The 24,806-nt window shown below is 40.7% G+C and overlaps 1 protein-coding gene across 3 annotated transcripts; it reads left to right on the top strand.

The window, feature by feature from the left end:
- The first annotated feature begins 586 nt into the window (after positions 1-586).
- mideasa (mitotic deacetylase associated SANT domain protein a) lies at positions 587-24,496 on the top strand. Of its 3 annotated transcripts, none has more exons than XM_053488985.1 (13): positions 587-827; positions 2,023-3,756; positions 10,323-10,538; positions 10,715-11,048; positions 12,655-12,721; positions 12,893-13,035; positions 13,133-13,236; positions 14,128-14,203; positions 14,625-14,713; positions 15,449-15,571; positions 17,578-17,700; positions 19,192-19,397; positions 23,749-24,496. In XM_053488985.1, the coding sequence occupies exons 2-13, from the start codon at positions 2,272-2,274 to the stop codon at positions 23,963-23,965; spliced, it is 3,183 nt and encodes a 1,060-aa protein (XP_053344960.1). In that variant the 5' UTR covers positions 587-827; positions 2,023-2,271; the 3' UTR covers positions 23,966-24,496. The 3 variants fall into 3 exon arrangements, with proteins under 3 accessions (XP_053344960.1, XP_053344961.1, XP_053344959.1); XM_053488986.1 differs by having other exon boundaries at positions 587-1,113; positions 13,136-13,236; XM_053488984.1 differs by having other exon boundaries at positions 587-1,113.
- Positions 24,497-24,806: the final 310 nt, after the last annotated feature.

The following is a 24,806-nucleotide window of genomic DNA, read 5'->3' as shown; positions in this document are numbered from 1 at the left end:
ACACCACCAACCACTGTTGCCTTGCACATCCAGGGTCAGGGTTCGATTCCCGTCCAGGCTCCTGTATGCATGGAGTTTGCATGTTCTCCCAGTGCTTGGTGGGTACTCCGGTTTCCTCCCACAGTCCAATGACATGCAGTTCCCAAAATGCCAATAGTGTGTGTGTGTATGTGTGCCCTAAGATGGATTCGCACCCTGGACCCCATTTCCCGAGATGCCTCCCACGGCCCTTTATACAGGACAAATATAAATACAGGCAGTATATACGATAAGTGAGTAAAAGTAAGTGAATGTTTGTTTGGTTTTAATTACTGTAATCATTTTTTTTTCAAACCACACCACCACCACCACACTTTAAGGTGTGAGGTGGCCCTTTAGTCACTAATAATAAACACAATCTTTAAACAAAGTAACAAGTACAACTTTTATATTTTTAAAAGTTGCAACCTTTGAAAAACAAACAAACAAACAAACAAACAAAAAAACAAAAAAAGCTAAGCGAATCATTCGTACTTGTGAATCGATTCTATTGAAGCCTCGTTCAGAGGAGTCGGTTGATTCGCGAATCACCCGTCACCGTGTGAAACCCGTGCAACCCGACCCTTAAGTCTCACGGAAGACATGCAAATATGAGCTGAAACTTTACACACGGAGAATGGCTTTTAGGCTTTAGGATCTAGCTCTTTTTTTCCCCTTTTCTTTTTTTCTTTGAAGTTCAAAGACTCCGCACTTCAGAGGGCAGAGAATGATCCGCGCGACGCAGCGGAATGCGCGACTTTGTGCAACTTTGTTTCCATCTGCTCAGATGTTGACACATCGACGTCGTGGTGAGGCTTAACGACTTCCTATAGAGTCGCGGTCGATCGTGTGTTTGTGTGTGTGTGTGTGTGTGTGTGTGTGTGTTTGTTTGTGTGTGTATGTGACCCGGCTGCGAGAGGGCTATATAATAGTGAGCAGTGTGCATGCAAGAGAGTCGACTTTGCTCCGGGTTGGATCGGTTTTCTGCGTCACTCACTCCCTCATTCACTCACTCCCTCACTCACTCACTCAGCCCTGTCACCCGAACCTGGAGACATAAACACGAGCAGAAGGCAAGGCGTCGCATTAAACAGAGTAAGTGCGCTTTAACTCAACAGCACGTCAAGCCCAAGGCTGGCCTGGTTCTGTGCCTTGAATGCATTTGCTTAAATGGGTGTATGTATTTATTTATTTATTTATTTATTTATTTGGTTGATAAAAATGTGCACGCATTCCTTAGAGGCCTAAGCAAAAAAGTGAACTGCAGAAATCATTGCTTAAAGCTCTGCACTGGACTTTAAAACACATGATGATTATAATATTTATATAGTCGAGTGATTATTACAAAAGTGATTGAAAAGGCTATATTATAGCCTGCATGGTTAGAAGTTCTCTCTTTCTCTCTCTCTCTCTCTCTCTCCCATATTCTCTCTTCCCCTTCCCTCTTCACTTCCTGTAATTCTTGTTGTCTTGCACTGCACCGTCCACGCCCCTGCTGCAGTTTGCTTTCTGCCACTGTTCTACGTGCTAGACTGAAAAATCAAGTTCTCCTGAAAGGAATCTAAATCCTTAAGAAAAAAAAAAATCTGAATATGCAGTCGACTTATGTGGATTTATGCACAATTGCAAGTTGTTGTCCTTTGAAAGTCGTTCGCAAGCCAGACACATTGACCTGAGTGTTATTAGGAAATTATTATAGTCTAGAACGCAGGTTCCCGTCCTGGGTCTATCTGGCGTACAGTGTGTTCTGCATGTTTTTGTGATTTCGTAACTGATTCACCAAAACAGCTGATTCAAAATGACAGCACTTTATGGACTGTAGTGGAGGTGTTCAGTACTCTAAAATGTGGAGGACATGGATAAAAAACAGGCCAAGGGGATAACTCCTGTGCTCTAGTAAAATGCTAAAAAAATTAAATAACTTAAAAGTTTAAGCTCAAATGTTACAAAACATGCATGGTTTTGCATCCTTTCTCAGACTCATCGGAGGTTGTTCTTTTTCAGAATCTTGCCTGAGGGATGACAAACCGCTTGGCTGTTTACAGCTTAACTAGTTTGGAGAAGAGGAGAACGGCTAAGGGAGGAAGTGCAATTCAGATTCTCTTCCCTCTTCTGCGTTGCGAGCGCATACCAAGGTGCTTTGACGAAAGCAGTCAGACTCGTAGAGCAGTGTTTTGCTTTTTTTATTCAGTTGGTGTGCACCGATGATTTTTTCTGTACGCCCTTTGTTGATTTTGCAATCTCAATCCCAACATGAGCCTGTCTCCTCATCAGAGAGGGAACGTTAGTAATCTGGGCAAGCAGAATATAGAAGGCATCGAGGAACTGGCGCAGCACTCAGGTGAGGTCTTTTACAACGTTGGGGGTGCGTCATTGGAGCAAACAAACAGTGGTGCTGGAGGGAGGACGGACCCGGGTTTTGATCTCCAAAACTCAGCTATTTTTAAAACTGAAAAAGGCTATCAAGTATGGGGTCATTTTCAGCAATCAGCACCAGTGAAATGGGTTTCTCAAGAGCCGGTGCATTCCTCCAATTGGTTTCCAGGCCTGCCAAATTCAACTAAATTGCCCCAAAACTTTGGACCCTCTCAAAGTGGAATGGAGGATGCACGTGGACATCAAGGTTTACCCAAGACCAATCATAACATGGACACCTTGCAGCAAGAGAAAATGTCTGCAAGTTCCTCTGTATCCTACTCCGAACCAACGCAAGCTCATGCACAAGGAATGGAATGGGACGCTCATGCCATGGCAGCCATGCATCATTCCCAGTTCCAGGCTCATCAGCAGGGCCACAAGCCAGCAGACCCGCAGTACCAGCCTCATGCCATGCGTCACTCCATGCCTGACTCTACTCTCCAGCCCTTTCAGGTGGCGTTTGGACCTCACAAGCAACTTCAGACCTCTGGTTTCTTTCAGCCTTTCCAAGGAAACAGCACTCAACAAAATCTGGGTTACAGCGAGCCACCAAAATCCCAACAACAGCAACAACAACAACAACAACAGCAACAACAACAACAGCAACAGCAACAACAACAACAGCAACAACAACAGCAGCAACAGCAACAACAACAGCAGCAACAGCAACAACAACAGCAACAGCAACAACAGCAGATCTTGCAGTTACAACAGCAACAAATGCAGCAAATGTTGCAACAGCAGCAGCACCAACAGCAACAACAACAACAACAACAGCACCAACAACAACAGCGACTACTCCAAATCCAACAACAGTACCATCAGCAGAAAATGCAGGAACAGCTGCAGCAGATGCAGCAGCAGCAGATGCAGCAACAGCTGCAAAACATGCTGCAGCCAGAACCATGTCCCCCGCAACAACTTCAGCAAGACCAGCGACTGGCCAGACCACCACAGCGACCGGACAACATTGAAGTCAAAGCAGGTTCTTGTTCATTGTCACATCAACGGCAGGATCCAAGTCCCCAATCACCAATGAGCAAAGACACAGTGCTTGGTCAGGTCCTTCAGGAGACTCAGGAAACCGATTGCAAACCCGAGGCTCTTCCTCGTCGCTCTAGAAGGCTCTCGAAGGATGGTGTCTCCCCTACAGGCAATGTGCCAGCAAAGGAACCAGCCCGTAACGGAGGCATCGGTGGTGTGGTTGGACCCACAGTTGGGGTTATCCATAGCACACAGAGAAGAAGGAGGACATCCAAAGAGATCAACCTTGAGACCCTGGCGCAGAAGGCTTCTGAGATGGAGTTTTTGCCCGCAAAGGTGAGAAATACAAATACAAATGTGTGTTAATGCCATAAAAAGACAATATAAGACATTGTGAGTGCATGGTCATTTTGGCTCAGACACTGATTTTTTCATGGTGTTATTTTGTCTACAAAACTTATTTCAAAGAGATCCCATTGGGTCTTGTATTTTTGCTAATCTGTAAACCACCTTGGGTAACTCGGAAACAATACAATATAAGTAGCACATATTATATTATATAACAGTTCAGTCCGAGTAATCTGATTGGATGAGAGCCATTCCACGAGTGATGATATTGCGCATAACAGCACTTGGATGTTTAACTATATGTATCACTCGGCATCACAGGTGTTCTACAGAACAGAGCAGCTGCCTGCCAAAACCCAAATTTACAACCAGTCACAGAAGCACTTTTAGCAAGAACACACATCTGATGTCGTAAATTTAAACAACACTTTGTCTTCAAAATTGCCCCTTGGTTGTTCTGAATTGTCTGTGTTGTTTTATTTATGCCTATGGTGTGCTACAATGCTAACTAGCTTCTACGCTTTTAGCCAGCTTCCAGCATAAACCTGAATCACAAATGTATCTATAACCCCTGATCAAGGGCCCTATGTAGTGTATGGTATGAATGATTGTACACTATTTAGTACAACAGCACTACAGTATATAGGCCAATGGTGACCCTTGTATTTATTTCCATTTGTATAACCGTGAGTGGACCTCCAATCAATAAGGGCAGGCAACTGGCAGTTAGCCTTATCCGCATGTCTGTGGAAGGAAAATGGAAAAACTTGGAGGAAACCCACCAGTTAGAACTTGAATCAGGTAGAGAGGAACTTTTCTCTCATCCCATAGCGCATCAATACAGAATAGCTAGCCCGCTAGTTTAAATGAAGTTATCCATCAAATGCTAAAGTTAATCTTTTACAGTTATTTAACACACAATGAACATGATTTTCCCAGGACTGTCCCTTTTTAAACTACCTGTCCAGGTAGGACGGTGGCCTGTGGCTTAGCGGTGGTTAGCGCTCTCGCCTTGCTCCTTAGTTTGCATGTACTTCCCCGCGGTTGGTGGGTTTCCTCCAGGTACTCTGCTTTCCCCCCACAGTACAAAGACATGCAGATTAGGCTGCTTGGCGTCCCTGTATGTGTGTGTCTTGCGATGAATTGGCACCACGTCCTGGATGTACCCAGGGTGTGTCCCAAGGCTCCTGTGGGAGTCTCCAGGGCCCTGCAATATTGTATACGGGATAAAGCGGTATAGATGATTAAAGAGTGAGCGATGAGATGATTGTTTTAATGAAGCTATATCTGTAATGCAAAGTATTACAAAAGCTTTCTAAAACTGGTTGGCAGTGACGACAAACCTGACATTGGTCCACTGCACGGGTCTAACAGGCTACTGGCTGATTTGTAGCATACATTTTTGGTTGCTAAATTCTACACGCTAAGTTGGAGGAAGAGGGTGATGGGTTTGCTAAACCCTAAATAGATTTGTGTTTATTAAAACCCATCAAGATTCCCATAGAATTATGTCTTTAAGCAATGGTTAGACGTTCTGTCTGTCTGCTGGGCGTGTCAACTTTTTTTGTCTTATGTCCAAGGTGGCAACCGTAACCATGAGCAATAGAAAACCTGCTGTTGAAAACAGTGAAGTGAGTCAAACTGTCATTATTTTTTACTGCTGTTAGGCAGTGGTGCTTATCATTGTACTAAAGTGCATTGTGTATTTGTGCAGTTTTTTTTTTTTTTTTTTTTGACGACTCTAGCATGGTGATGTAGGACACCGAACTGATCTGATTGATAGCGAGAGAGAAATGTTGAAAAATGATATGTTCACTTGGGACAGAGTGAGACGAAGCAGGATGCTCGCTCTCGCTCTCTCTCCCTCACTCTCTGTCTATCACTTCTTTGCTTGCTCTCCAAAAAAATCAATTTCCTGGATTATTGTCTATGATTTGCAGGCGGAAGGGAAGCTTCTATCAATATCTAGGAGAGTCATGGGATGTCTGTATCTGGTTTGAGAGATCATATATGACCACCATAGACTTACTCATCTTGAGTGACTGCTTTATCCGGAGCACGGCCTGTGAAAGTGAATTAAAACCCCGTGCATTCAACTCAGAAGCATTGTACCACGATCAGATATCAGTATCAGCATGACATGCATTTGTCGTGAGTAATAAAACACTCCAGGGTGTGCTGTTGTGGGAAAATAATTAAAGAAAGCGTGGTGTGATGGAGCTGCTCTTCCTCCCACAGGTGGATTATTTTCCAATAACTGTCCGAACACGAACGTTTGCTTGGCAGAACTATACATCCGTCATATTTTAACATAACGTTAGTTAAAAATGGGTCTTGTATTACATCCACCGTACAATTTCTGATGTATGAGATTTGTTAAAATGAACACATGATTATAAACAAATTTGTTATGTTCCAGCCTAAACCTTCTGTGTTACTGTGCAGAATTATATCTTAGCAAAATATCTTGAATCTGGTCGAATAATCTACTGTTTAAGATTGCAACAAACGAAACATTAGATTAAGCCTATTTCAAGATTTTTTTTTAAATACAATTTTTTAAAATGCAAGTTTCTTGATAAAAGATTATTAGAAGATATTTTTTCGAGTTTTAAGCATTTATTTATTTTTTTTTTATTTGGAACAAAGATACACCACCACGTTGAATCTGAAATGAAACACTCAAAATGTGAGTGAAGGCAAGACTTTATTGCTGTCATTTATTACCCCTTCAGGAATTATAGACATTTTAATACACATGCACTCATTTAGAGGGGTCATAAATATTGGAACAAATGTCCAACAAGCAGATGCATGGCCAGGTGTGGCCTATTTCCTTTGTTATTAATCTGTAACAAATTAAGCAAATAAAAGGCCTGAAGGTGGTTCTAATTGTTAGATTTGCATTTTGAATCAGTTCACGGGAACTCGCAACATGAGATCCAGTGGTTTCGGGTACTCAGGCAGTTGTTGACTGCAAAATAAAAAGTTATTCAAGTATTACCAGCAATCCTTTTTTTTTTTTTTTTTTTTTGTAATTATGTTAGTGTGTTCCGTTATTTATGAGCCCACCAAAATGAGTGCGTGTTTATGAAAATTGCTGCAATTCCTGAATGGTTACAACACAATTTTGCTTAAAGCTCAAAGTCTTGTGAGTTCTGAGTGTTTTATTTCAAATGAATGTGCTGATGTACACAGGACTAATTCCACAAATTTTTTCCACAGTTATGTTAGTTCCAAATTGATGGACTTGGCTGTATTTCACTAGGTTTAAGACATCACTTTTGCAGTATATACGAAAATAATGACTTGCCAGTCAGCTTTGGGCGTTCAACCCAGTGTGGTGTAGCGACCAATCGGAATACAAAATTTATTAGCACCATAGTATGCAAATGCAATAACATCTCAACAACTCTCAAAATTAAAACAAATTGTTGAGATTTTTTAAATTAAATGTTTTATTTTACAATTTAAAAAATAGGAATTATTATTATATTATACTATATGTTATTATTATTATTATACTATTATATTATTATATTATACTATATACTATATATTATATTATATTAATATATAGGTTAATATTTTTTAATGCAGCAGATTTAACAACAATGCAGTTTAGAGAAATCCAGATGTTAATGAGGATCCCTAGTGAACAATCCAGAGGTGACAGTGGGAAAGAAAGGCTCTTTAAATACTTTGTTGGTTCTTCCAGTAATAAGAGCCAAAACCTGCACTATTACAAATCAGACAAAAAAAAAAAAAAAAGCCTGGTCTGTTAAGTGTACAGAGAGGTTTTGGGGGAAAAAATCTGATATAATATGAAAACTATTGGAGAAGCACCAATTGATTGGCCAATAACCAGAATCTGACTTAAAAAATTATTTTTTGCTTATTCCATATTTTCTTGCCAATCTAATTAATTCATTCATTCATTCATTTAAATGGGCCACTAATTCTATGATGATTGCACCAGAGCTCCTGCGTAGGCAGTGTGTTTGATTCCCGATAGGCATGAGTCTATGGAGCAAGCTGGCCGGGCAGCACGAGCTGTATCAACATATGGGTAGATGATCAAACCCACATCACACTGACCTCAATGCTGACAGTGATCGCTGTCAATTATAAGTCTGGAGGAAAAAAAAAAAAAGAATCAGGCAAAATCGTTATCAGCGGGTCAGACTTAAAAAAATAAAATAAATAAAAAGTCTGAAAGAGGTATCGCCCAAGAGCATACCGTGAAATAAACTACAGGAGTACTACAGGGGGCGTGGTAAGGAAACTGTATAATAACAGAGAGTACAAATGAACATTAAACATGTATGAACTCCTCGGCTAGCGTTACTAACACTTACAAAGTCCCCTTTGTGGTTGAAAACATCCAAGCTAACGAAATCAAGGCACCTTTTTTTAAGACTTTTGGCGTTCCATATGTGCTGTGCAGCTGGTGGAGCTGCTATTAAAGTCGTTTACATCATGCACAACTAAAAGCAGTGTGTGTGTGTGTAGGTGTGTGTCTGTTTGTGTGAGACAGAGAGAGAGAGAGAGAGGCTTGTTCTAAAGAGCGCCACTGCATGTCTACACACCTACACATTCCACACACACACACACACACACACACACACACTGAGTCTGTAGCTTTAGGGAGGAGTCGATGCACCCAAGCTCACCATGTTTGCTAAGAGAGATCACGCACAAACGCTATTCATCTTTTTTCCCTTTTTTTTAATTTTTTTTATTCACTATAACCAGTGGTAAAGATTAATCCGATTTTAGTTTTAGGGTTCTGAGGCGTGTGCTTCCATGGTCTACTATGAAAAAGGATTTGAAAAATGCAAGACAGCATTTGGGTCTGACCTGGGAAACCTGTTTTGAATCGGAGTCAGCATTGTTTTTTTGTTAGTTTTTTTTTTCTCTAAATTGAAATAAACACAGAAACATGATGAGACGGGGTTAACGATCTCTCGTCCTGTTGCTCAGTCACACTCGCTCCATGCTCCATGCTTTACAGCGCTGTAAATTTATCACAGCAGGATTTGTTTGGACTCTGGTGTCATTTTTATGCTGCTGATTGGGGGATGTGTTTCGGTTTCCTGTTTCCCGTTCCTGTGATTTTTTTTATTTATTTATTTATTTTTAGGACGAGTTGTTCCATGTTCATAGGCTTTATGTGCGATTACCATCATAACTAGCAGACTAGGTTTTTAAATTGACTCGAACAAGGTTGAATATCTGTTCAGGTCAAACCGGGACTTTCTGGTGAGTGATGGCGTTAAACAGAATACTTCAAGAATAGCAGGGTGATGAGACTCTAAGCCGCAGTAAAACTTTTAAATCGTGCAAACCTTTTAATGCAAATGGAATGATGATCCCGGCTGAGGTGGCTCGGAGCCTACGGCAGTCCTCCCTGCGAACATTCAGCGAGTGGAACTCCTGGTTCTTGAAAATCAGCAGATAACTTGTTGCCAACTTGCGGAAGAAAGAGACGCATCTGTCTGTGTGAACTGTACCAGCACCACTTGCACGTTACAGGAACTCGGCTGGAAGTTATCGCCACATCCCTCGTACAGTCATGACCTCGCTCCAAGCCATTTCCACATGTTTGGGAGATTAAATGAGTTCCTGGGAGGCCGGCGTTTCAGACATGAATCAGGCAGTCTGAAACACTGGGATAAGTGCATTAGTGTAGCAAATGGTGAAAGGACCAAATATGCTGATGAGATGATCTCAATTAGATCATTTATATCGGGTTTAATGGAACGAGGTTTATTAAACAGCAGCAGGGTTTGCTACAGGTGTAAGGAATTAGATTTGTGTCCCGAAAGCAGCTGACCAATCAGGACACAGCCCCGTTGAAATCTTTCAACGATCTTAACTGTCATTCAGATGAAACTTGGAAAAATTATATTTCACATAAAAAGACATAAACCTGAAAAAGTGTATTATTCTAAAATACAAAATTGTTAAGATATTGCAAAATAAATTTGACATGGTTACGGACACTACAGATTTTTTTGGGGAAAATCCTTAATTTTGTACAGAATGCAACAATTTTCATATGCTTCTAGAAGCTTACACCAATTCTTGTGCAATACTTATAAAGAAATTTGAATAATGTGCATTTTAAATGATTATTGTTGTGAGACAGTATATCGCTGAAAAATGGCCATTATTGGCACAGATATAAAATCATCTCTCTAAAATGACTGAAGTTACCAAATTGAAATTTTTAGGGAAGCGAGATCGGTAACTTCCATGTTGCATAAACCTTAGAAGTAGCTTTATTGGCCATACACCGTTTCTGTATAATATTTGTATAAAATAAAAAGAATTCAATTAAATCAACACCAACACTGTGTTTTGCTACACAACTTGGAGTCTGGACATCAACATCAAGCCCTTTCTTACCCAAAAATATAACGTTCATATATGCGTTTACAGTATGTGGAGTATACTGAATGTCAAATTGTGTTTAATATTCTCTTCTCTAGCAGTCATTCTTATAACTCGTTCTCTCTGTCTGTCTTTATTAATCCGTCATGTCTCGGCAGCGTGATGAGACTACATCTAGCAGGCAGGCGGGGATACCTCCGCTGGTCATCCCTGTGTCTGTACCTGTTCGGAGGAAACAGGTCTCGATAGAGCAGACAGGCGGCTGGACGCGTGAGCAGAGGCTTCCTCCGGAGATTCCACAGCAGTCCGAGCACAAGCCTTCCGTTATCGTGACCCGCCGGCGCTCGTTAAGGGCCACTGACGGTTTCAACCAGGTATGATGTGCTGTACAAATCTAATGTTTATCCGATTTTAGTCATTTTTGTAGAGAAATATTAGATATTTGCATAATATAAACATGGAAAATTGACAACACCTTTAATAACATGACATTCTAAAGTCCATTTGTGTGTTCATTTTAATCTATTATTTATTATCTATCGTCCTCAAGGAGGAGGAGATGGAGGGCGGAAGATCCCCGGACAAGATAAAGCGTCGTCCGCGACCCGAGCCCCTCGTCATCCCTCCGCCCCGACCATGCACCTTCATCGCTCCCTCCGTCTACTCCACCATCTCGCCCTTCCAGAGCCACCTGCGCTCCCCTGCACGCCTGCTGGACAACCCTATGATTTTTCCACCGTACACTCCTCCACCCATCCTGTCTCCTGTACGAGAGGGCTCTGGGCTTTACTTCTCCACGTTCCTGTCCTCGATAGCAGCAGGAAATCAGGGCTTGCCTCCACCACCAACCCCTAAGACCGCCTCCAGGAGCCTGCTGCGCTCGAGTGAGCAATCAGTTTTTCATTCATATATCACACAGAGCTAATCCAATGTTGTCATTAAATATCACAACACTTTCTATGTGAGAATGTCTCTGTGTCTGTTTGTCTATTGTGTCTCTTTGTCTTTCTGTCTTCTGTCTGCCTGTCTGTATATATGTATGTATGTATGCATATTTATGTCTCTGGGTTCCTGTATGTTTGTCTGTCTTACTTTGTGTCTGCTTGTCTGGCTGGCTAATTAATTTAATGCCTGTATATCTGTCTGTCTTCCACTCTGCCTACCTCTTTATCACTCTACCCGTCTGTCTGTTTGTATAATTATTTAACCACCTGCCTACCTGTCTGTATGTCTCTGTTTGACTGTATGTCTGCATGTCTGTCTGTCAAGATGTCTATCTGTCTATCTACCAGTCTGCTTGCCTGCATGTCTATCTGTTTATCTGTCTATCTGTTTATATATTTATTTAGCTGCTTGACTACCTGTCTGTTTAACTGACTATCTGTCTGTCTCTCTATCTGTCCATCGGAGACAGTTTGTTCATCAGCTGCTTCTGTCTATGTATTTGAGACTGTATGTGTCTGTCTGTGTTTTCTTATCTCCATCTGTCTGTCTGTCTATCATCTACCTATCCTCTTTAAGCATCTTCCTACATGTTTGTCTTTCCATGCATCCATACATACATACGACATTTCTGTCCATCCATCCATTCACCCATTCACATGTCCGACTCTCTGTCCAACTAACTATCCATCCATCCATCTTCATACAACGTCTTTCTGTCCAGCCATCCAACTATCCATCCATCCATCCATTTTCCTACATGTCCATCCATCCATCCATCCATCCATCAATCCATCCATCCATCCATCCATCCATCCATCCATCCATCCATCCATCTGTTTGCATGCCTGTCTAACCATCCATTCAGCTATCTATTCATTTTTCTGCATGTTAGTCTGACCCAACCATCTACCCTACCATCCATCCATCTTTGAACACGTCTGCCATTCTAGTCATTCATCTTTCTTCAGGTCTTCAGATCTTCCTAGATGTCTGTTTCTTTTCATCCATCTGTCCATCTTTTTATCCATCCTACATATCTCTTTCATCCAGCCATCCAACCAACCATCTTCCTACAAGTCTGTTTATTCTTATATTCAACCACCCATCCATCCATTTTTTTACATGTCTGTCTGGCCATCCATCCATCCATCCTTTCATCTTACTGCATGTCTGTCCATCCTTCCCTGTCATTCTTTGTCTATATATGTGTTGCTCTCTGTCTGGGTAAATTTCCCCAATATTATTTCACTTTAAACATACTTCATAAATGCAAATAACTCTAATAGATCTCTTTATTTTATTGCATGTTTTGTGTGTTTTAAAGTAACAGTACCACATTGGATTTAAAATATACTGTAAGTTCATTCAAGAAACAACATCATGCTGTCATACAGTATCTGATGATGCTAACATTATCATGCTGATATTTACAATGCATTATATTACATTTAAGCACATGCCTCAGATCCACACAGCAGTATCTGTGTGGATCTGATCACATCACCGGCCTGTGATGAACAGAACGTTTATGTTGTGATCTTGCAGCGAGCTCCGATATCACTCCGCCGATGCTCCCGCTAATGGGAGAAGCCACACCCGTCAGCTTGGAACCGTGAGTGTAATATAAATGTTCCTTCTAATTTCATTATATTTCTTCCACAACATCATTATATGTTAATGAATTTCCAGAAATGTTTGTCACATTGAGTTAAAACCACATCGCCAAGCCTTGACATTTCCTGTGAGCGTTCTGTGTCACCGGGTTCGGAATCCTGTCTTACAGACGAATAAACATCGGCTCTCAGTACCAGGCAGAGATCCCTGAGCTCCGGGAACAGGCGCTGGTCGAACAGGACGAGCACAAAGCTACTCTGGTGTGGCTCCCTCTGCCAAAGACCGTCTCTACACCTTCGCAGGACGAGACAGGTGAGTCCCGATGGCTAATCAATAGAGAGAGTGATTCTAATAAACCGTGACCTGACCGATGTGTCTTGCTCACTCTGTCATGTGCCTCGTCCTGCAGTAGATAATCTGATGAACCTGTCCTGCTCAAGTGTGCTGTGTGGAGGAGGAACCAACGTAGAGCTCATGCACCACTGCCTTCATGAGAACAGGGGTGACATTATGGTAAGGTAACAGTCTCTATGAGTGGACATCTGTCCAATTGTCTCTCGGCTTGTCTGTGTCTTTCTGTCCACTTATCCATCTAACTATCTACAGTATATGTCTGTCTGTCTGTCTGTCTACCTATCTGTCTAATTACCTGTCTGTCTGTCTACCTGTCCATCTAATTATTTATCTGTCTGTCTATTTGTCCATCAGTTTGTCTGTCATCTGTCTGTCACTCTATAGTTCTGGCTGTTTACCTGTCTGTTTATCTGTCTATCCATCCTTCTATCAATTGTTCATTTATCCAGCTTTCCACATCTTTCTGTCTGTTCTGTCTCTTTCTACATGTCTGTCTTATCTATTAATCCATCTTTCCATCCATCCATCCATCCATCCAGCCTATGCATGTCTCTCCATCCATTTATCCATCATCAGTTTCTTTCTACATGTCTGTTCATTCATTCATACATCCATCTTTCTACATGTCTTTCTATGCATGCAGGCATCCAGCCATCCATCCTCCCTTTATCCATCTTCCTACAGTTCTGTTCATCTATCCATCATCCATACATCCATCGATCCATCTTCTTCCATGTCTGTCCATCCATCTTCCATGTCTGTCTGTCTATTCATCAGTTCATTCTTTCTACATGTATATTTACCCATATGTCCATCTGTTTGTCTGTATATCTGCTTGTCTACCCCTCATCCACTTATCCATCCATCTGTCTGTTTGTCACCGTGCTGTTAAGTGCTGTCCAATATTATCAAAACCTCAATATTGTGATAGATTTTATACATGTTGTGTAAATGTGTAAGTATTATTATATATTTTTGTCCTGTCACTTGGCTGTAATGGTTATCACAACATTTACTGGAGATTAAAAAGTGTTCTATCTGTTTTTCCAGAAAACTCTGGAAGTGTTGTTGCTAAAGAAACCGATTTTCTCCAAGGATCATCACCTTGCCAACTACCACTACGCAGGTTCCGTATCAGTCTCATGGGCTTTTTAAACATTTTTTACATTTAATTTATATTCTACTTCACCCAATTTCATTTAGCAGAACTCTTTCAAGAAGCTCAAACTTTTTATTTAAGGACCTTTACACAAAATAATAATTAACAAAAGATTAGCTAGGCTGCTAGCGAGATTAGCGGCTTTTTTGCACAACATAATAGTTAGCCTAAGGATAGCTAGCTTGCTTGTGCTGGCACGAAATTATATTTCTATCAACTAGTATTTTTCATAAACCTGCCTCGCTTCTAAGTTAAGCTTCTGTTGCTTATGAGGTGATGTTAGCATTAGCATAGGTGTACATTTCTCTAATTAGTGTAAGCATGGGTGCTTAAGTGTTTCACACTTTTGGTGTAATGAGAATCTTTATAACGCCGTGTGTTTCATCAGGGTCAGACTGCTGGACTGTGGATGAAAAGCGCTACTTCAACAAAGGGATCTCTGCTTACAGGAAGGACTTCTTTTTAGTGCAGAAAGTGGTATGGATGATTTATTCCTTTATCAGACTTATCTATTTCCTTTTTTTCTTTGTGCACACCTTCTTTTGTGCTCTGTAAAACTGATATGAGTTACACTATATGTGCAAAAGTATTTGGCCAAACCGGCAATGACAGTTGTGTGTCCAAATACATATACATCAATATGGAGTCGATCCCCCTCTTGCAGCTATAACAGCTTCCACTGTTCTTGGAAAGCCATCCACAAGATGTTGAAGTGTTTTTTGGGGAATTTGTGCCCTTCGTTCTGTAGAGCGTTTGTGAGGTCAGTGCATTGATGTTGGACGAGAAGGCCTGGCTTGCGATCTCCGTTCCGGTTCGTCCCAAAGGTGTTTGAAGGGGGTGAGGTCAGGGCTCTGTGTTCGGGCCGGTTAAGTTCCTTCTCACCGAATTCTTGCTTTGTGCACTGGGTCTCAGTCATGTTGGAATCGAAAAGGGTCGTTCCCAAATCGTAGCATTGTCCAAGATGTCCCGGTATGCTGAAGCATTAAGATTGCGATTCACTGGGGACAGGGGGCCTGATTGAAACACCTAAATTCAATAATTACCAAGGTTGGCCAAATACTTTTGTCCATAAAGTGTACCTGACTTTATGGTTGGAATTTCTGTTTGGATGGCATTGTTGGCATTTCTGTTATTGTTGCCATTAATGTTTGTGTGTGTGTGTGTGTGTGTGTGTGTGTGTGTGTGTGTGTGTGTGTGTGTGTGTGTGTGTAGGTGCAGAGCAAAACCCTGGCACAGTGTGTGGAATTTTATTACACTTATAAGAAACAGGCGAAGGTCGGGCGCAGCGGGATATTCATCTACGGCCCTCCGGATCCAGAAGAGCGTGCCCCTGAGGTATAGATACATTATACATTAGTTATCTATTCATTTGAATTCAAATACAAAAGTTTGTACCCCGCCCCTATTCTTTTTTTGTGTGAAAAGTTACAACTTTAAAACTAATCAAATCAAATTGCATGTCTATTAAAAATATATAAAACACCCAGAATATTTTGTTTAAATGAGCTCACAAGTTTATTTTCATCAAATGTCCCGCTTTAAAGTGCTTAATGACTTTAAACACAGTTAAAAAAAAATTGTTCAGTCACATTAGAAATCGCAAGTCTTAAAGAGTTTTTCACAAAGCTGGAGATCAGGATAAAAGGACACTTGTGGTTTAAGAAGACTTTTAAGCTACTACAGCTTAAAACAGAGTTTTTTGGCAAGGAAACTGATGTACTCCTGGAGATTTCCTAGAACTCCTGGGGCTTTCTTCAATAGCCCCAAGCCTCTCTTCATTCGCTCCGATCTCAGAAAAATACTCCAGAATTATTGGACATGTCAATTCTTTCTGTAAACTTTACACAAGAAAAACAATTATCACATTTCTGTTCTAGTGCTTTTCTGGCACTGGTATATTCGCTCCTTAGGCATTGCTGGGCACTCTTCTCCTAGTTCTCGCCGATCTAATGAAAACAGGACAGCGATGGCGAAATCAAGAAAAACGTGTTTTCCACTTAGTGTTCATTTCCTCAACTCTCCGTGTTCGTGTACGAGTACAGGTAGTCCCCGACTTGCAGACAGGTTCGTTCTGGGAGCACGTTCGTAAGTTGAATTAGTTTTTAAGTCTGACAAAGTGAGTCATATACGCCTTTGACATGAATTTAAGCATACCAATCCACTCGATTAAATCTCTTTCCTCTTTCCAAACACTGCCATTATCTGGCCAAAAACCGTAACCGTACCTAAGAAAATGAATCTCGCAGTGAAGTGCTGTCTCTGCGCCTTTAAATGACCAGGGAATCCTGTACATCATTTTGTCTACGAGTGAATATCCCCATAAGAAATGGAACCTTCAATGATTCGTTCAACAACCCAAAATTTGTCATGTAAAAATGATTAATAAAAAATATAAAGTAAAAATAAAACAAATTAACCTGCAATATCTTTGAAAAGAATCGCCCCCGACAAGAGAGGAGGAGGGAGGGTTTATTGTGTAGGACAACTTTCTCTCACACACACACACACACACATACACACACACACACACACACACACACAAAAGCATGGATGTTGACTTTACTTAGACTGCAAAGTTACTTGCAATGCAAAGTTTTACTGGTTTGTAAGATGTAACGGTGTTGTCCCTGCTTTTTTAAATCGTGAGAGGAATTCCAGACCCCATTCTGTCAGCTGTTTTCCACTTTCTTGGACTGTGAAGTCTGTTTGTTGAGGATTTTCTCACATTGGGATTAGTCTCCATCGGGACAGCTTTAAAGGACAGACATTTACAATTATCGTGCTCCTGGACTGATTCATTGAAACCAGTAAGGCCGACTCATTTCTCCCGTCCAACACACACACACACAATATACCGGATTTTAGCCATTTTATACATTCACTTACACACTAAGAATATTGTGTATAAATAATTGTAAATATTGGTATCTGGTTCACTGCACCGTATATTTTTTTGTATAATACACGTGAGCTACTTCTGCGATTTGTTCACATCTACACAATGTTGACAGAACCTCGGTCTGTTCGTATCTGCAGAAATTCGTAACTCAAATGTTCATAAGTCGGGGACTGCCTGTACTTCTTCCCTCTGTACAAAGCTAAGTAAAAAGCTGGTTAAAAACAAATGCGAGCACCATATATGGACCTAAACATCTAGCCTTTAACTTCTTATTCTTTTTTTATTTGTTGATAAAATAGGAACATTGGCATAAAAAGTCTTTTGGGTGTGCACGCATGACTGTATCATGTGACCACAAGGGAACACGGCTCATCATGCTTTTCAGACTCGATGAACTGGTTTAAGTTCATCACCCGATTATGTCATTTCTCTTTCACTAAAGATCCTACAGATCAAACACGAGCAGCCGGAAACAGGAGCGGAGAGCAAACAGAAGGCTGGGCACGAAGACGAAGGCGCTGATCACCTCCGAAATGTGACAAAGACTCTCCAGGTCAATGAGAACGTAAGTACATGATTAGTCTGGCTCCTGGACATGTCCCCATCAGTCCAAACATCTAAAAATGTTCTAATAAAAAACCAACAGTGTGTCAAATTAAGAACATGGTGAACTTCTAAGGGCTAAAAAAAACACCAACAACAAATGCTGTATAACACTGCAATGGCAAAACAAGGATGCATGTTGTTTTTTTTTACAATTTGAAGTGGTTTTAATCATATTCAAGTACAAAATAGCAATATGTAAACACTATCAATTTGCATTAACGTGAGATTTTTCCATTCTCCTGAATTCTCCCGCATGAGGGGCCGTTTAAGTCAAACCGGGACTTTATGGTGAATGCGTGAAAGCGAAATCAACATTTTAAGATTCAATTAACTTGTTACATGAACCTTACAACATAGTAAGGGTATTTTTCACATATCCCAGGTAAGAAGCTGGGGTGAGAGCACAGGGTCAGCCAGGATACAGGATACAGCGCCCCCTGGAGCAGATAAGATTAAGGGTGTTGCTCAAGTGCTCAACAGTGGCGGTGCTGGGGGTTGATCACCCAACATTCAGGCCAGTAACCCTGATCCTTTACCGATTGAGCCACCTGGGGAAACCTTTTACATAAGACTTCAAGCACGGTATGGTGATGAGACTCTCAGCTGCAGTAAAACCTTTAAATGGTGCAAACATTAAAAAAATGGCCCTACATCCATAAATGACGATCTTGAGCTGCGGTGGCTTGGAGCCACCAGTAAGTGGTAAGTGGAACGCCTGAGCCTTAAAAAAAAAAAAAAAATCAATTGATAACTTGTCGCCATCTGTCTGTGTGAACTGTACACACAATTACTCACCAACACCACTTGCACATTACAGGAACTCAGCTGGAAGGACCTCTCCTGAACACTCCCAGACATTTCCACATGCTTGGGCCATTAAAGGAGTTCCTGGGAGGCCAGCATTCCCGACGTGAATCAGACAGGCACTGAGAAACCCAAGCACTAGTGAAACACTGGGATAAGTGCATCAGTGTAGCGGGGGATTATATAGAGAAATAAAGAGAGTTTTAACTCTCAGTACTGTGTTTCTGCACCATCAAAAGTCCGGCTTTGACTTGAACGCCTCTTGTGGGTTATTAATAGAAAGTTAAAATGTCATCTGTGTTTCCCAAGAGCCTGAAGAAATGCATGTGCATGAGGTAAAAATAAATGTACTTGTAAGCAAATACAAATCTGTGTTATTAAAGAGTATATGTTGTTTTCGCAAAAACATTCTTCATGGTTGTATCGCGGTGTACACCCAAAGCAGTGCTCTGTGTATGCTGTTTAGTAGCTGTCCTTTTCAATAATAAAAGGAAAAAAGAATTCCGACTCTAAATTTAATTAATGACATGTATAATGGTATAATGTTATTTTCCAGACTGCTTTATGAAGCGTATCCTCATCTGCTACAGTAATGTATTCCTGTTTTGGATCTTGTTAAACTAACTATGAACTGCGACTTTTTCAGGAAGGGAAAGTGTTGGTGCTGAGCAACCCGAAGGTGGTGTCTTTGGACGAGGTGACCGCGCTGAGGAAGCAGGAACCACAGACCGGTCCTTTCTTTGCTCCTGCTCCAAAACCACGTGAGAATGCAGGGAGGAGAAGCACACCTTCTAATGCCCCCAAGAGTCAGGGAGAACCAGAGGGCATATTTCCCTGCAAGAAGTGCAGCAGGTGAGGGGAATATATGTGTGTGTGTGTGTGTGTGTGTGTGTGTGTGTGTGTTTACTGTATATGTGTTTGAAAATCGAGAGAGAGAGAGAAATCTAGTTAATCACAGTCATAGGTTGTGATTAATCGCGATTAATTGCAATTTTAAAATACTCAGATTGACTTGTATTATAAACATGTAATGTTAGTCTAGAGAGATGCATCACAAACTGGTTAAAGTAAACGGATTATACAGTTTTGTATCATCCCAAACAATCCGGGGCTCAAACCCGGATTCTCAGATCCAAAAATCGACCACCTAGAGCCTTAGCCGTCTGAGCCACCGCTCCCACATCTTGTGTTTAATGTCTTCTTGTAAAAATAATTCCTCTTGAAGGATGCTCTAGAAACACAACGTTGGTTTTATCCAAACTTCCATCTAGAAGCTTTTTATAATGAAACTTTCCGTTCAGCACCTGGTGATGTTTCCTCAGTCGTCTTATTGTCAGCGTTAAACATACCGTTATCAAACACAGCCGGGTACACTACACTGCGATTACGGGAAGCCATTAGGGTCGACCTTGATCATATGATGTGTTAGAATTTCAAGATTAATTACATACGTTAATGTTGACAGTCCTAGTAAAGAGTAAAGACTTTTCTTTTTTATATATAGGAATCACACATTAAACACTTACATCCTCACTGGCAGGAAATTAATTTATTCAAGGAAGATGCAATATGCCTAAATAAAATTTAGAGCATAAATTAGAAATTCATGCATTACAATTTTTTCAGGATTTATCATGCCATTATTTAAGGCACGGTTTGCCATCAACTAATAAGACCCCGGAAACATCCCTCACCGTGACTGGTTAATTCTACACAGATCAGTCATCAAATTAAAAGCATAAACATTAAAACACGCCTTGTTTTTACGTTCTTCTTGTACCACCCTCAAGACATTACTCCACACAACCTGTGAATGTGTGCTGTGGTGTTTGGCACCATGACATTATGTGTAGATCCTTTACATGCTATAAGTTGCAAGGTGTGGCCTCCATGGAACAGACTCGTTTGTCCAACGTGTCCCAAGGACACTCGATCGGATTGACATCTGGGGAATTTGGAGGCCGGATCAACAACCTTGAGCTGTTTGTCTGCTAAGCCTTATACACGGCTAGCTGTTGTGATGCCTTGCTACTTTTTTTTTGTTGTTGTTGTATTGGGAATCGGATTAGACTGAAAAGTCTATTCAGTCTAATTATTTTTATTTATGCCCCTGTTTCCGAATTTTTCCGATTTTCTCCCCTAATTTAGCAGTGTCCAATTCCACCCTATCACTGGAGGCTTCCACATTAAGCTTCTACTGCCAATCAGTCAGGATTTCTCCGATCCACGTGATGTCACCGACCATTTTTTCGAACTGCTCGCTCACAGTTGGGGGGCGGCGTAACACACTCGGAGGAACAGCGCTATCCGCTCCCTCCGCCTGCGCGAGCTCACAGACGCCCCTGATTGGCTTGTAGAGCCGTCATTAATGTGTACTGAGTACCTCTCATCCCTCCCCCCTGAGAGAGCTCGGCCAATCAACACTCTCTAGGCCTCCGGCTGAGGTTAACAGCATCACCCGGGGATCGAACCAGCGATCCCCGGATGATAGGGCGAGCACTTTACCACTGCGCCACTCGGAGGCCCAGACGGGCCCACTTGGTCATAAATGAGCATCGGTTGCACATGCTTCTGTCACCAGTTTACTGGTGTGTAAAAGGTAATAATCAGTGTTATTCAGTGCTGTTAGTGTCGTGGCTGATCGATTTGCACGACATTTATGTAATCTGGCAGCCAATGAGAGTGAACTAGAGTGTGCATGCCTAAACAATGACGAGTTCACTGTATTAGTCAGTGGGACGCTAGATGCCATTGAGTGAACGTGTGTACTGCATGGCTGTCGCATATAAAATGACTGATCGGGTAGACCAACAAAATATGAATTAAGATTGAACATTCCTCCACGATAACTATTCGTATGGTTCAGAGAGCTTTCTGGGACGATCCAATAAATGCACCCAATCACCCTTACTACAGCCCAGATTTGGCTCCCTGCAACTGCTGTTTGTTTCCAAAACCTAAATCACCTCTGAAAGGGAAGGAATTTTAGACCATAGATGAGATTCAGCAAAATATGATGAGGCAGCTGATGGGGATTCCAACAAATGGGGACTTTGCAGAATGTTTTGCTTAGTGGGAGAGACACTGGAGAAGTATGTCCCAGTAAGGTCCCAAGGTGCCTCCAGATGGCTTTGTCCTATGTACAATGTTTCTTTATTTCCTTTAATAAATATCTCTATTTTGTCATATTCCATGGCTGAAATACTTTCCAGACAGACCTCGTATATCAGCTGATACTGTACCTGGGTCTTGATTTTTAAATAGAAAAAAAAAACTCATCCGTCATTTACTTCTTTTACAGTTTATGGTTGGAATTCCATGAATCTGCAAATAAAAAGTGGGTGTAAAACCTGTTCTGAGGATATGAAAGAAGATATGTCAGGACTGCTTGAGCATTTTTTCATCTCATAACCTGAAATGAAACGGCATCAATACTGAGCTGTGGGACGTCCCTGGAAAAGCGTTTCCGTTTTCTCATTTTCACCTCCCTGGAGAACTCTGTTTAAACCGTCTAAAAGAAAATTTGATCTGATTCTAGACAACCAGCTTTTACATAACCTATCGGCCAAAACACAGTTTTGGTGCTGATTTTTTTTTTTTACAGAAAATGTGTGTGGCCAAAGAAGCTACTTTTAGTTTATATATCTCGTTCCCCTAAAAAATTAAAGTTTAGTAGTTTTGAAGAGATGATCTTATATGAGCCCCCAAAATGGCAATTTTTCAGCCTTATACTGTCTCACTTTTTTGCATTTGATGCAAAATTAAGCATTTTTTTAAAGAAGCAAAAAATCTGTAGTGTCCGTAACCATGTCAAATTTATGTTGCAGTATCTTAAAAATTTAGCATTTTAGAATAATACACTTTTTCTAGTTTATGTCTTTTCATGTGAAATCGAAATCGACCAAGTTTCATCTAAATGACAGTTAAGATTTGAATTCAAAAAAGTTCCGGACACTAAAACATAAAAGGGCATGAAATAATATTTATCAAATGTGTTTCTTTTATCTGCTAAAAATATAAATGTGTATGTATATTTACAAGAAACGAAGCATGGATCAGGAGATAAGACGCATTAAGTATTATGAAAAGTGCTGTTATACAGTATGATCCTATCTGAAAATTCAACAGAACTCGACTGCGTGACTTGTTTTCAATAACCTCACGCCCTAACCCGCTTGTCCATGTCTGATTTGATCCACACTTGCATATCTATAAACTCTTATCAAACCCTGCTCTGTACTCTGTTCCCTTAGACTCGACCCAACCCACTGTTCCTCAAAACTCTTGGAAGTCATGAATCACGCCTGTTTTCTGTTCTGGCAGGCAGGAGGCGGAGTGAACGACTCCTTATTGCTTGAGACGCCGAGTCGCTGCGTGAAGGCCCACCTCTTTAGTAAACACTTTTTACAAGAGTGCACTAAACCTAATCTGGAGGGGAAAATAAACAAGACGTGTACTTCTGTGGACGTCTCCTTTCTAACAGAGTATAAGCTTAGTGGTATTCGTAGACCCTTGGAGCAACAATTTGATTATGGGAAGATTTCCAAATTGTAAAACCCTTGGCAGAAGACTGCTGTAGGATTGTAAACAATCTCGAGTGTAGCTTTGATGAAATGGAGCTACTGTTACCAAGGTTATTTATTTTCCTTTCATGGTTTTTAAATGCGTCATATTTTTATTTGTTCAACAAGTTAAGACAGGTCTCAGAGCGAGAGAGAGAGAGAGAGAGAGAGCACGAGCGAGAGAGTGAGTGAGTGAGTGCTCCAGCTGCAATACTCCTCAGATAATGCATTTTTTATACTCCCTCTGTTTCACTCCTCCTCCAAATGTGCTGTTTCAGCTTCTATGTAAATGAGTGACTGCTGAGCCACGCCCCTACAGAGAACAGCAGAGTCAAACCATAAGCCAGGGGGAGGGGCTCTTCTTAAATGAGATCATAATAGGGGAAAAAATCGAATTGGTTTGTTTAAGGCCTGGCCATTACAAAAAAAAAAAAATGACAAGAATCAGGGAACATTTTTATGGTACACACACATGTAACACGTATAACAGGTGCCAAGGCAAATCGACAAGGCAAGTCAACTGTGTTATCATGACATGAGCGAGTACAACGACACTTAAAAAAAATATAAAAAATGTGTAAAAGTTTATGGTTTACGGAAAAGCTATGGATTTAAGAAATCTTTATCTTGTTTTCTAACAGGGTGTTTTACAAAGTGAAGAGCCGTAGCGCGCACATGAAGAGCCACGCCGAGCAGGAGAAGAAAGCGGCGGCTCAGCGGCAGAGAGAGGAAGAGGAGCGGGTGGCGATGGCCCGGCTCAAGGCGGCAGAGACGGACAGGTTTGAGGGTGAGAGTGACGCTGAGGAGGAGTACATGAACGAGCCAGAGAATGACAGAGACAAGGACTGGCGACGATGAGGGTTTTTTTTTTTTTCTGCTTTAGGGGCTCCATTTATTTTATATTTTATTATATTATGTTACGTTATATTATAATATGTCATATTATATTATATTATATTATATTATATTATAAAAAGCCAACAGATTCAGAGTTTAATACATAATAACCAAAGGGATGACGCGAATGTAATATTAATTTTTCATGTGATATGTAAGACCTGCTTAACATGAATGATGTGAATGTTTATCATTTCCCTCTAATTAAGCAAAGTTTTGTAATAACTTGGGGAATATTTTCTATGATTGTCTGATTTATATCACTTTGCATATATTTTGTTCAATTTTTTTATGTTGTGGTTTAACGTTGATTTAAATGGCTTAAAGGCAAATAAGAAATTATAATCAAGGAAATTGTATTTTGTACAATTAGATTATCAGCTCAAGGATACACTATAATTTTTTTATCATCTTTATTCTACAGAGCAAAGGGTAATTTTCAATCAATCGGATGTATTTTGTATATGAAAAGTATAAAGAGCATAAGATGTATGGACTTTCTCTATGTATTTTGTTATTGATATTTATACATAGTATCAAAAATTCTTGTAGTAGTTTAACGTTTTCACTCACTTAAGAAGTGATCGTGCGGCTGTTAAGTGAAACACTTCATACACTAAACGATACGGAAGCTTTAGGGACCTGATGTCGTCCGACAGATATCCATCCACGAAGATTGTCATTCCTTTACAGTATGTACAGTGATTGTTTTTCTGTCTTGTACTGTTTGAAAGTACAGAAACACAACAACCTAAGCCTTACGTCTAGAAAAAAAAAAATTTAAGAGGGAAATAATAAATGC

Source organism: Clarias gariepinus, chromosome 27 (genome assembly GCF_024256425.1).
Source record: "Clarias gariepinus isolate MV-2021 ecotype Netherlands chromosome 27, CGAR_prim_01v2, whole genome shotgun sequence".
In the NCBI taxonomy this organism is placed as follows: domain Eukaryota; kingdom Metazoa; phylum Chordata; class Actinopteri; order Siluriformes; family Clariidae; genus Clarias; species Clarias gariepinus.
Note: the sequence above shows the minus strand (reverse complement) of the source record. Positions and strands in the feature narration are given on the sequence as shown.